The sequence below is a fragment of the Chelmon rostratus genome, chromosome 8 (genome assembly GCF_017976325.1).
Source record: "Chelmon rostratus isolate fCheRos1 chromosome 8, fCheRos1.pri, whole genome shotgun sequence".
NCBI lineage: Eukaryota > Metazoa > Chordata > Actinopteri > Chaetodontiformes > Chaetodontidae > Chelmon > Chelmon rostratus.
Genome location: NC_055665.1, coordinates 15631817 through 15644719, shown reverse-complemented (window position 1 = coordinate 15644719; position 12903 = coordinate 15631817). Strand labels below are relative to the sequence as shown.

General features: G+C 39.8%; 2 protein-coding genes across 2 annotated transcripts; both read left to right on the top strand.

The window, feature by feature from the left end:
* Positions 1 to 214: 214 nt before the first annotated feature.
* Positions 215 to 6941, top strand: smg9 (SMG9 nonsense mediated mRNA decay factor). The gene is made up of 13 exons (XM_041942945.1): positions 215 to 600; positions 667 to 741; positions 1107 to 1341; positions 1463 to 1560; positions 1677 to 1789; positions 3462 to 3573; positions 3724 to 3819; positions 3984 to 4069; positions 4516 to 4622; positions 4721 to 4828; positions 5037 to 5162; positions 5254 to 5398; positions 6325 to 6941. The coding sequence occupies exons 1-13, from the start codon at positions 454 to 456 to the stop codon at positions 6401 to 6403; spliced, it is 1527 nt and encodes a 508-aa protein (XP_041798879.1). The 5' UTR covers positions 215 to 453; the 3' UTR covers positions 6404 to 6941.
* A 3254-nt stretch (positions 6942 to 10195) lies between these two features.
* Positions 10196 to 12294, top strand: LOC121610933 (urokinase plasminogen activator surface receptor-like). Its single transcript, XM_041943262.1, has 5 exons — positions 10196 to 10341; positions 10757 to 10873; positions 10958 to 11104; positions 11688 to 11798; positions 11916 to 12294. Exons 1-5 carry the CDS (start codon positions 10296 to 10298, stop codon positions 12116 to 12118), a joined length of 624 nt encoding a protein of 207 aa, XP_041799196.1. The 5' UTR covers positions 10196 to 10295; the 3' UTR covers positions 12119 to 12294.
* The last annotated feature ends 609 nt before the right edge of the window (positions 12295 to 12903 follow it).

Sequence of the window (12903 nt, the reverse complement as noted above, 5' to 3'; positions counted from 1 at the left end):
AATTGATGTCGGAAGTGGCGGAACTACCCATGTCCTCACGATGTTTCATAACGGCATCATTTATCAGACGAACGAGGTGCATTTGATGTCTACAACATAGCATTTTAGGCGGGTGGAGTTAGTTTTAGAACATTGATATCCGCTAACCGCTCAAACATTGTACTGTACGGTTAAAGCCAATATATGAAGCAAGCGCACTAGCGGAAAGCTTAAGCAGACATAGTCAAACGCATTGGGTTTAACTGTAACGAAGACACCACTAAATTACTTTAAACGTCAGCGAAAGTAATGGTTACAGAATTGCTAGCTGAGAGCAGATGTCGAGCTTAAAATATATTGCAGTGAAAGTAACATTTTATTTCGGCTTGCCTCTGCTTGAACTGCTGTCCCATCGTTAGCTAGCTTTCTGTTGACATCAGTTGTGCTGCTGTAGTGTATCAGGTGAGTAGCGACATGTCAGAGTCCGGCCACAGTCAGCCGGGGATGTACGGGCAGGGACGCAGGAGGAGGCGACGCCGGGGAGACAGAGATGCTGGACCTCCAGGCCAAAATCTGTCCGGACCCAGTCGAGATCGAGAATACCAACCGAGAGAACGAAGGGTAATATATCCGCATGCTCACAATACTGATGTTTTAACTGTAACTCACTTTCATTTGTCTGTTCAGGATGGGAGTGAAGATCCACCAGGCCCACTCATACAAAAGACCCCCATCATTCTTGCAAAACCCCCTGGGGAAAGGGTACGTTAGCTTGTCTAGATATCATTTTGCAATGATCTTTAATGAACACGAACGATAATATATACCGTAAAAATGACATTATAACTTCTTGAATGTCTAGGTAGAAGTTTGCTTGCAGGATAGTCAGATTGACACAAAGTAAGACTATGTATTAGTGTGACTGCAACATGTGAAATCAAACATCATGTCATCGAATGTGAGAAGCAAGTTTGGCAGCGATTACCGTTTGCAATAGTTTATGTGGCAGACATTTTTGTCCAAAATGTATACATAATTATCTCTAGAATTTCGGACTACACTCACATTACCAGAACAAATGAGTCGCAGTTAATAAGACTTGTGCTGTTGTGTGGTCCTTTTTCAAGGCCAAGACATCACAGAATGCACATGCCAGTGGAGCCCCAGTGCTGGAGAAGCCCATCATGCTAATGAAAGCCAGGGATGATGGAGGGAAGCCAGGGGCCACTCCAGAGGCAGCAGCTCAGCCCTCTGGTCCTGGACCCTCCAAGATGGAAAAGGAAGGGCAGCGACCCACCCAGCCTGTATACCAGATCCAGAACAGAGGAATGGGTGCTTCTGCATCGAGCAGCGCTGTGGACCGTGAGTTATTGTAGATTTCATAAAATTGTAAATATCCAGTTACAGTGATGTTGAGAAATTCTCCACTTGGGTGCATTCATGAAGGCCAAATTAAAAGTAAATCTTTTGATATGTCTTCCAGCCATGGTTGGCCAGTCTAAACTCCTCCCTCCAGAGAAGATGAAGCACAGCATTAAGCTAGTGGATGATCAGATGAATTGGTGTGACAGTGCCATGGAAGTGAGTTATTATTCAGTGACTTTAGCAGATTGTGGAGTCGTTGTATTAAAGGATGTGATAATGTTTTTAATATACTGCTCTCTAACAAAGTTGTGTTTTGTTATGATATGTTGCAGTATCTGCGGGACCAGACAGATATGTTGGTGGTGGGAGTCATTGGCCTGCAGGGTGCTGGGAAGTCTACCATCATGTCACTGTTATCTGCCAACACTCCTGAGGAAGATCAACGGTAAGTTGATTGTAATGCCAGCAGTAAGCTCAGACTGTTGTAAATTGCTCCGTAATGTGTGAATTGAATTACTTTTTGAATAAAAAATAAGAATATAGTTAAGGACTTGTTTGAAGAAAAGAAAGGAAAAAATATCAGAATATTAAGAGGAAAACAGAATGGCATCCAAAACTCAAGTTGAACCATGTTGACAGAAAATGTCGACTATGTAAGAGGGATTTTAAAAATAAAATAATGTTCCTGTTCCTGTTGTTCCGGTTTAGTGTATGAGGAGGTCAATTTACACTAAACCTAGAAGGAGTCAACTGTAAGTTTTGTAAAAATGGGCCAGTGACTCACAGTACTGTTAGTACACTATTATACTGACCTGTACTACAGATTGGTCTAAAACAATAGCATTGTTACGCCAGTGACAGCATCAGTAAAATAAATCATCAAAAAAAGTAGTTAAATGCTTTGATCAGGTCTAGAATACCCATTTAAAAAGCAGAATATATGAATATGATATAAAAATATATGTATAGTATCATGAAATTCAGTTTTGTTTTGTTTTTTGTTGCTACCGACGCCCTACATGTTATTATAAGTTATTATGGACAGGAAAAAATGTTTAGGTTTTAATACAAAGCTTAAGATAAGTTAAGAGTGTGCTCTCTGCCCCGATTTGTCTTTCTGTTCATTTTTTTGTTCATTTGTAGTAGAAGCAGTGTTTAAATTTAATTTTCAGTTCAGTTTAGTTTCATGTAGTTTCCGGGGGGGGGGTTCCTTGTGTCGATTTAGTTTGTATTGTTTAAAAATATTAGATTTAGCTTAGTTTTTATTAGTTTCAGTATTGGTTTTATTTTTTATTCTTTTAAATATAATATGGTCCGTAGATTTAAGAAGTTCAGAATAGGTATTACAGTGCAGACAACACTTTGTGAAGGCGATTGACTCACAGTCATGGAGACATGCTTGTTTTGTTGAGAAATGTGACCAAATTGACAAAGACTAAAACTAACGAGATTTCCTTTAAATATGTTTTTAAATTTTAGTTAGTTCTGTCAGCACACAATATTATTTAAGTAAGTTTATTTTCACTTCTTTCACTTAACTAAAATGTTTTGTTTTTTTTCCCACACCCAGTTTTAGTTTTAGTAAGTAAGTTTATAATAACCTTGTTGAGGCTTATGCTCACTCTTTCAAAATTAAAATAACACAAACAGATAACACAATAGTGTGTGCATGTGTGCACGCATGCGTGTGCGTGTGCATTCTTACCGTCGCCAATTAGTACTTAAATCCTGCTCTTAAAAAGCGATGGTTCTCTTTCTGAACACATGGGGGTGATATAGTAAACCACCTGCTTCTGTAGAGTCTGGTGGAGTTTCAGCTAATCACACATTATTTTGCTTGCTCACACTTCACACATTTAAAATCAGTTAAGTGTGTGACACTGCACACTGTCCACCCACCACAAAACCATATGATCAAATACTATTTCTGTAGAGAAAATTACAACTACAAACTATTTTCTTCCAGCTTATATCCAAAAATAAAAGAAAATCCCAAGTTTTAGGTTTCAAAACATTTATGACTTGTGTTGTCAGTGTGAGACAGGCTCATCGGAAAAAAAAGCGATAGAACTGTTGTGTTCTTTCTCTGGAATAAGCGTACGTGTTTGTTTCCACAGGGGTTATGTATTCAGAGCTCAGACTCAGGAAATCAAGGAAAGAGGAGGTAACCAGAGCACAGGAATTGATTTCTTCATCACACAGGAGAGAGTCATCTTCTTGGATACACAGGTGGGAATGAATTATTGCGGATACAGTAACAATAGTATTTTTAATTTGCTGTCAGAACATAAGCAAGTCGTGAACTGTGTAAAGTCAAATGTCACCTTGTAATAGAGAGAAGTTACGATTAGACTGCAAATGTCTTATTTTTTCCTTCAGCCGATGCTCAGTCCATCTATTCTCGACCACCTCATCAACAACGATCGGAAGTTGCCTCCAGAGTACAACCTCCCTCACACATATGTTGAGATGCAGGTCAGTGGCTGGCCTGGAGAGGGCAGTGGGTGAAAGCATTAGCGGTTATGTGAGGGACCAATACACGCCTTTAGTCCTCTGATTTGTTTTCTAATGGAAGTTCTTTTGTCATTTACATTATTCTCTGCACACATGTGCCCACTCTCTACGTAATCTGTCAACAGTCTCTTCAAATCGCCGCGTTCCTGTTCACAGTGTGCCATGTGGTCATTGTGGTTCAAGACTGGTTCACAGACTTAAATCTCTACAGGTAGGTACTTGCTTAGCTGCGATGGATCTGTGTTCTGCTTAGTGTCTGTGTTCGCAGAATAAAAGAGGAGGGTAGCTCTCGGGGAGGCTCTGACGATAACTTGAAAGTCCACTTGTGCCACAGGAATGTTGAGCATTTCTTCTTGTCTCTTGAGAGGATATTTGTCCTCTGCTCTTTCATAAGCTCAGTAATGCTATTATTTCAGTTTGTTTGTAGTGAACAAATAAGGGCAAAGCCAGACCCGTCTAATATGTGCTGACACTCATTTATCTACACCATCGTCTGTTCAGGATGCCCACGTGAGCAGCGAAGTACCCTTAGTATTTTGAATGACTCAAGCCTCATAATAACGCTTTCCTTCCCTCCTCAAGCCTTTCCATAACACTTTGCAGCTATCGCTTCTGGAATACACATGCCACACAGATTAATGTCATGTTTGTGTGTAGGTTTCTTCAGACTGCCGAGATGCTGAAACCCTCCACTCCATCTGCAAGCCATGACAGCACTGGCTCTTCAAGCAATGACGATGGAGCAGAGTATTATCCTCATATAGGTGACTTTTTCATGCAGAAACACACAATCTCACACACCAACCAGTGTTTGTGTCATCAAAACTGAAGTGTCTCTACCTTAAATGTCTCCCTTATCCAGTTTTCCTCCAGAATAAGGCCAGGCGTGATGATTTCTGCCCAAGGAACCTGAAAAACATGCACATGGTCGTGGACAAATTAATGGCCCACTCTCATCTCAAATACAAAGGTTCAAAACTACAATATTCACTTCATACATGAATATGTTCTGTTCAGGCTGTGGCAGGATTTAAGGAAAAATTATGTTTAATGTCTAAAACTGAGTGACGGTTTGGGACAATACTATGGATATGAGTAGTATCTGGGTTAGAGATTTGAAGACCAAAAATAGTCCATGCAAGACTGCATTCTTCTCATAATATGCGATTTGTTTTTAGGTACATTGTCCATGCTAGACTGCAATATCTTCCCTGGGTTGGGGCAGGACTATCTGGCGACTGAAGTCAACATGTTTCTCCTGCCTGTGCAGGAGAATGATGGGGAGGATAATCTGACCAAAGCAGGTTATAGAGAATTTATCGTCACATAAGGCAAAACTCATTGGTCCTCCTGCATATTGTGTTAGACGGGAATTCATCTTTGTACCGTGTTTAGGTTCGGGAACATACCCGCTCTTCTCTCTGCTCCCGGGGTACAGAGGACACCCTGCCTTCTCCACCATGGTTTCCAAACTCCGCAGCCAAATACTGGCCATGCCCCGCTGTCAACTCTCACACACCATCCTCACTGAGAAGAACTGGTAAACATCACATTCTTCTCTGCCCACTTTCAGCGTCTTTCAACTGTTGGGGTGGGGAAACATTTAAGGTTTATTTTATTCTTGTTTTTGCATTCACTTGACAGTTGACAGTGTAGAGAGAGACAGAAAACAGAGAGAGTGAGAGAGAGAGGTGAGCGGTGTGATGTACTAGCTACCCAGTGGTATTGTGGTTATCGGTAGGAGCCTCTTTTACCCACCATGAAGCCACTCAACATCTTTCAGATTTTCTTACTAAAATGTCTCTGAACATCTGACCAACTGATTTGCTCCACTTCTCACGCTGCATACAGGTTGACCTTCTTCATCTGGTGGTGGTTTTTAAGGCTGTGTACAGCCTAAAACAAATACCTGCAGACACTACTCACTGCTGATAATGTACCTCCACCTCCTCTGCATGTTTTCCAGATAAAAATAATTTGAATCTGTATTTTTACTTAAACTTAATATTATCCGAAAAGTAACAGGATGAGAATATCAAAGATGAGATGGCAAAGCTCAATGCTTCTTTTATCTATCATCTTTATCAGTGATTTTAAGTTCGGTGAGTGCAACAAAATACAGCAGAGGTTAACACATACATACTTTTTCAATATTTATTTTTTGTTTTACCTCTATTAATATGCAAAACTCCAATGTCATCATAAGTACTTGCTGGCTATCGAAAGTGGCTGGAAATAAAGAATAGATGCTAATCCTGTTTGACATATTCTCAAATGATAACAGTACAAAGTCAATATATTTAATTTTTCACCTTGTCAACTTTTTGTGATTTTTGTAAATATCAAACATGTTGGGACAGGAGCAACAAAAGACTGGGAAAGTTCTAAAAACACCTGTTTGGAAAATTCCACAGGTAAACAGGTTGATTGGTAACAGGTGATAGTATCATGATTGTGTTTTTACAGGTTTCACTACGCAGCCCGTATCTGGGATGGGGTGAAAAAGTCCTCGGCCCTCTCTGAATACAGCCGCCTGCTCTGCTAACACCTCGGTGGAACTGCTGTTATATACAACAGCTGATGAAGCTCTTATGTCCGATAATCAGGTCACATAAAGAGAGATGTGGCTCTGAATGTGGACACCGTCATTTGTGCCCTACAGGAGGGATCAGTGGAAATGGAAGCCCGGCCATTGGTGAAGAGTCACATATGATGCAGGATGACACCACCTTCTGTCTATAGATTTGGTGGGAATGAAAAGCTGAGGAGTTTTGGTGCTCCGTGCCAGAATGTTGCCCATCCCTGCCCTCGGGAAACATAATGTTCAACAAACACAGCTGCACCCTGTACGGTGGTGGTGAGAGAGAGAGGGGAAACAACTGTCTGCACATGTTTAAGCAAAATGTGATTAATTTTGCAAGCCATGATTGGCTATGTGATGTTATAACTGCAGTTTTGGTGTAGTGATGGTTCACACACACGTTTTCTGAGATGAAAATATAGCCTTCTGTAAGTTTTTTTTATTTAATTTTTTTTAATCATCAATAAAAAGAGTAATTGCCAGTTACTCAGAAATAAAAGGAAACTGAGTGAATGAAAAGATTTTATTTGTGATTTAAAAGTGCTTTTCCTTGCACAGGTTAGGGAAGGACGTCAGTCTCCGCTAATGCACTGTAGTCAGGTCAAGTCCATTTTATTCCAAAATCATAATTGCTAAAGGGAACTTCTGTATAGAGCAGGTCTATACCTTAGCCTTTATTATAATATTAACATACACCAAACACTTCTCGCCATAAGAGAGAGAGAGAGAGAGAGCAAAAAGAAACTAAAGGAGCCCAATGCTAATTATATAATAATAACATTAACTATTAACTAGAAGCTTTATCAAAGAGGACAGTTTTGAGCTCACTCTCACATGAGAAGAAGGTGTCTGCTTCCTGAACTAGCCAAGTCCTATGAGCTATATGATGGTGCCTGACCATTAAGGGCTTTGTAGGTGAGGAGAGTGATTTTCAATTCTATTCTGGATTTTACAGTGCCAGTACACAGAAGTTAATGTGGGAGAATTATGATCTCTTTCTCTTGTCAGTACATGTGCCACACTGTGCTTGAGTTGGAAAGAAAATATTATTTGTCCAAACCCTCATCAGGGGTTGACAGGGATGTCTCTTTCACAGCTAAATCCCTGGATGCGTTCTGTTCTCTGCCTTCAGTGTGTCACGCAAACGAAGCCCCTCCAGCACTAACAGAGAAAAGCAAGGAGGCCAGAACGAGGACGGGGGAGTGTCAGGTATAAATCGACCACAGAACCTGATATGGAGAGGTCGGAAAAAGGAGTTCCAGTGGGCAAGAACATGTCATGGTAGACCAAAGAATTAGAAGTGCTGGTACTGTGTACTGGTGAGTACTGGGCCACAGCATCCTGGATCAGCTGTAGAGCCTGTATCAACCTGATGATAAGAAATTGCCATGGGCAAAGCTGGTCCCCACAATGGCCTCTTCATGCTGAGAAGTCTGTCTTGAAACAGGAACACGCTGTTGTTCAACACCCACAGTGACCTTATCGTCAAGGTGAAGCAGGGAGTGTCAGTACCTCTCTGTCTGGCAGATAATACCTGACATCATAGTGATCAGGATTAGTGCTTGTACATCCATTGTAAACATAGTCCCACACAGTATTATCAACTTCACTCCATTTATTCAAACATCTGTAGTGTCCCGAATATATGAAGCCAGCTTTTGAACAAATGTTTTGTTTTGTTTCAGGCCATTGGATTTTTAAATTAAGGAAATGGATTTGAGAGCCCTTTCGTTTCATGGTTATAGCTATTACTGTGACCATTAATTACTTGTGATATGTTAACTGTTAACTGATATGCTGGTGTAGATTACCCTCCTGGCCATTAATTGTCTATTTTAAGGATCACGACATTCTCGGCCTGATGAAGACCCAGTGTGACTCGAAACCGGTCGCACCCGTTACTTTGATATTCCCTAACTAATAAAGGCTTTTTAACTACACCCGTGGCTCGGTGCTAGTATGCCTGATGTGAGCCTGTGGCTCTCTTCTTTCTGTAGTTTACCAGTTGAACTTCAAGAACACCTCGCACTCACCTGGAGTTTACAACTTACAACGTTGCTTGTATGTCGAAAGTCACACAATTGATTGCACAACTGCTCCTTCAAGGATTCGATTTAGGTCTAAAACTAGCAGAATAGGATCTTTAAAGAAGAAGTGTTAAATCCTTTCACAAGACACAACATACACTGCAAAAAAGGGTAACCTAAATATAAGATATAAACACCAAATTTGAGAAGAAAATTACTTAAAACTAGTGTCTGTCCATGAAGCAAGCAAATTTTACTTGATAAGAATTCTTGAAATAACATTTTTAAATCCAGAAAGAAGTTATCATGGCTAAAAATAAGATTTTAAATCTTGGAAAGTGTCAAATAATCTGCAGTGTAGAATTACAGTATGAATCACAGTTGTTTACAGGAAATGAGGAATAGGCCTCAGGCACACCAATGTTAGATTTAGCTTTCGTTTCACCTGAAAGAATATAAAAGACATAACCTGTCAATTATTGCTCAAATCCGTTTTACCACTTTGTTCCTCAGATGAAGCAATACAATTCAAGGGTGGGTGCTGGTGAGGAAACACTTGTGCAAATACACTGTACAGATGATAATATGCATAATAAAATTTTTAGATACAGAGCTACTGTAACAGCCAAACAGACTGAAAGAGGTATACACACTGTATCTCTTACCCAGATCTTTATAAAGTCAGTGCGTGCCAGGATCGATGATGATGGTGGTGAGATCAGATGCGTTATTTACATTTAGTTTACATATTTGAAGGCCAGTGAAGTTTTGTCTGCCTTTGTTCCTGAGCTGAGGTCATCCTGGAGGAAAACCTTACAGTCCTCAGCAGTGTGCTTCTCTTAAAGGGCAAGTTTGTGTCACTGAGTTAATCTCTTTTCATAAAATGTACTGTAAAGCCTTTTTAGCAGCTTTTATCGGATTACCTGGAATGAGTCATTTTGAAAGTGTAAAGAGTGTTACACAACCACTGCAACGGCTCCAGCATGACTCAAAAATCTATTGCAGAATCCAAAATACTGTTCAAAGAAAAAAAAAATCAGCTTCACATTTAGCTGAACTTTCTCACATTTTTGAATTTGTTACACGTGATGTGTATTCTGCAAAGTGTTTGTTGGAATGTATACCACAGACCACAAAGCTGTCCTTGTTCCATTAATGAGGAAAAAAAGTTAAAAGAGCCTCTGTCATTTTGAATACTGCATCATAGAGTATTACAAAGAAACACTGTTTGTATAACGGAGGGATATCAACAAAGAAAATCTGCTAGTGTTTAGTTTACAGGTCAGTAAAACTGAACTGGAGGCTGGTGCCAATAAAAATTATTTCTACTATGGCGTTTTTTCTGCTGCACTATAAAATACTTATATATAATAATATAATCATAATAATAATAATAATACCGATACAGCCTCTCTACATCTAGATGTGGCTATCTGAATGTGCATGGCTTATCAAAGGAGTGTGTGTGTGTGTGTGTGTGTGTGTGTGTGTGTGTGTGTGTGTGTGTCTGTGTGTGTCTGAATGTGTATGCAAGTGCTGCCATATGCTCATGACTTTGTTGCTTACTTTATGTTAACAGGTCAGTAAAATCAAACAGGAGGGTGGTGATGGATGGCACGATAAAACACAAACCACCACACCTTTACAGCCTCTCAACATCTTGATCTGTCGATCAATACATTTTTTCAGCTTTTCTAAGTTTCACATTCTGTCACTATCGAAGGAGGAATGAAGGAGTGGTCGGAGGATAAGGACAACTCCCTCTCAGGAGAACTACTTAAAGCTGTGACAGATCAAGCTAAAACTCAGTTGTATCCAGCCATCACAAAATGCATCTCCTTGCTCTGGTCTTTGGGATTGTGCTTCTCCCTGCAGGCAAGTTCATGTTCTGTAATCTGATTTTTAACTGTTTAATCTCTAAAACTAGGAGAATTGTAATTTTCATTGACCACATTTGTCTAGTGCTACAACCACAGATCATTTAAGGTTTCATATGGAAAACATCAGTATGTTAATTTGCTGTTGGTCTTTGTACTTTTACATCTACGCTGATGATTTGACCTCTTTTATATTATATTATGTTATATTTGACAAAAAGACAAACAAGAAAAACCCCACATATGGTAGAATTGTCTCAGACTGTATAACCAATTTTTGTAGCAGTGCTTATAATTAATCATAATGCTGATTAATATTAATGTACTTAAGAACAAAGATGTTAAAATTATTTCACTGTGGACAAGAAAAGTTGTTTTCTTTTTCAACTTACCTTAGTTTTGTGTTGTTTCAGCCTACCCCCTGAAATGTTATGAGTGTATACCGGGAAGCTTGGGAACCTGCACAGACACACAAAGAGAATGCCCTTCATCTTACCAGTGTGCTGCACTGAAAGTCACTTCATATGCAGGTATGGTATTTTGTGGTGCTTTGTTTTTATTGTGAAACAGTTTTTCATGGGGCCCAGTTTACAAAGGTTGATCTTCTGTTGCAGGTGCTTCAGAACTTCTTAGTATGGACATGAAAAGTTGTGCATTGCCTGTCGAGTGTGTTGACGGCTCAATCAACTTTGGAATTTCCAGAACCGTACTGACCAGCAAGTGCTGCAACTCTGAGCTCTGCAACACCCAACCTGCCCCTGGTAACTTATTTATATTGTCTATTGGTATTTAGATGTTTCAATGCAGAAGCATTTAAAAATGTGAAAACTACTCTCGTCCCATGACCTCCTTAAAAGTTACTTTGTGCATGTTTCACATGTCAGGGTAATGTTAAAAAAAAAACAACAACAAACAACATTTCACTAACTCCATTTTTAACACACACACACACACACACACACACACACATATATATATGTGTGTGTGTGTGTGTGTGTGTGTGTCCAGTGTGAGAGAGAGAGAGAGACAGAGAGACAAAGAGAGAGAGAATCTTATTGCCTGTAGACCGATCATTTCAATCACATCTCATCATCTTTCTCATCTGATTTCCTGTATTTCAGAATCACCAAATCATAGTCACACAATATACAATGAAATGGCACAAATCTACATTTTGTATATCTGGTAATGTAACTTGACCAGCAGCAGGGAAACACCAACAAATGTCCCTAGTGTGTTGGACAGACCTTGAAAAAGGCACTGAAGAAGAAAAGAGCATTGCACTCACCCTTCCATCACCCTCTACTTCCCCAAGCAATATAAACAATATATGTTCTGTTGCAGCGCCCAGCAAATCCAATCCCAATGGTAAGAAGTGCTACTTCTGCAACGGACAAGAGTGCACCGCAACTCTGAACTGTCTGGGGAGTGAGGACCACTGCATCTCAACAACAGGTAACACGCCCACAGCATTAAACATCTGACTCTGTTCTGCATATTTCCTTTTCAGTGATTCTAGTAGATGTATTAACACTTGAACCTCACACGCTAACATCATTTTCATTCTCTCAGTGTCTTCAGGAGGTGCACAGACTGTCTTGAAAGGCTGTGCCTCCAAGCTGTTGTGCTCAGCCACACAAAATGCACAGATTCAAGCACTCATTGGACAAGAAATTAGCTGCTGTCAGGGTGACTTCTGCAACAGCGCCAGCAGCATAAGTGCTGGCCTCCTGCTCCTGGTGGCACCGCTGGTCTCTTTGTTCACGCTCTCTTAAGTGGTGACGATGGCAGCATCACTGCTCAGAAAAACTCAGAAGGTTTAGCAATTAATATATGAAAAAATAATGTAGTTCTGAGTGCTATTATGAACCTGAAACCTGTTTTTACTTGGAATTATCAGGACTATTGTAATGTGACTGATAAAAAGCAAAATAAACACTTTCTCCTTTTACCTTGTACTGTGTATTTGTTAGTTATGTATCACTGGCAGGAAATGTGAAGCAATGGACATTTTGTGGGAAACAACTATGAGCAGTGTACCCCTCTCTAGTGGACAAATTATACAGGCAGAATATACACTCCCCAAGACATTTTTAGAGAAATTTACGGTCTCCTGTTTGCCACTTGGTTGGACAGCAAGAATAAAACAAGAATATCATTGGAAATTATGTGAGTTTTTTCTTTGGATTCATTGAATGAAGCTGAATACAATAGCGTTGTTAGGACTGAATGTGATAACAATATACATTTTTCTCAAGATGGTCAAATTTTTATTCAAAAAGAATTCGAGTGAAGTTCTCCATTGCTCGATCCCTTTGGTAACTCTTGTGTGTGGTTATTATATGGCCTATTTGAATGCATGTATGCTTTGTTTTCAGGAGTGGAACTATGTGCTTCTTTACCTGGTCTGGTCTGACTGATGGGAAGCCAATAAAGAGGGAACCTTTGCTCATTCTCCTCCACCTTCTGGCCTTGACAGTAGCAGTTGGTCTGTGACTAACTGTGTTTTCTTTTCTTAGCCGTAGTCTTATTTTTGTGGCTCTATTTCTGTTCATTTCAT

Coding starts and splice junctions, on each gene's coding strand:
- LOC121610933 (XM_041943262.1), top strand. CDS start 10,296: ATGCATCTCCTTGCTCTGGTCTTTGGGATTGTGCTTCTCCCTGCAG. Junction 11,105..11,687: donor CAACACCCAACCTGCCCCTG/GTAACTTATTTA, acceptor GTTCTGTTGCAG/CGCCCAGCAAATCCAATCCC. Junction 11,799..11,915: donor CCACTGCATCTCAACAACAG/GTAACACGCCCA, acceptor TCATTCTCTCAG/TGTCTTCAGGAGGTGCACAG.
- smg9 (XM_041942945.1), top strand. CDS start 454: ATGTCAGAGTCCGGCCACAGTCAGCCGGGGATGTACGGGCAGGGACGC. Junction 1,561..1,676: donor GGTGTGACAGTGCCATGGAA/GTGAGTTATTAT, acceptor GATATGTTGCAG/TATCTGCGGGACCAGACAGA. Junction 5,399..6,324: donor ATCCTCACTGAGAAGAACTG/GTAAACATCACA, acceptor GTGTTTTTACAG/GTTTCACTACGCAGCCCGTA.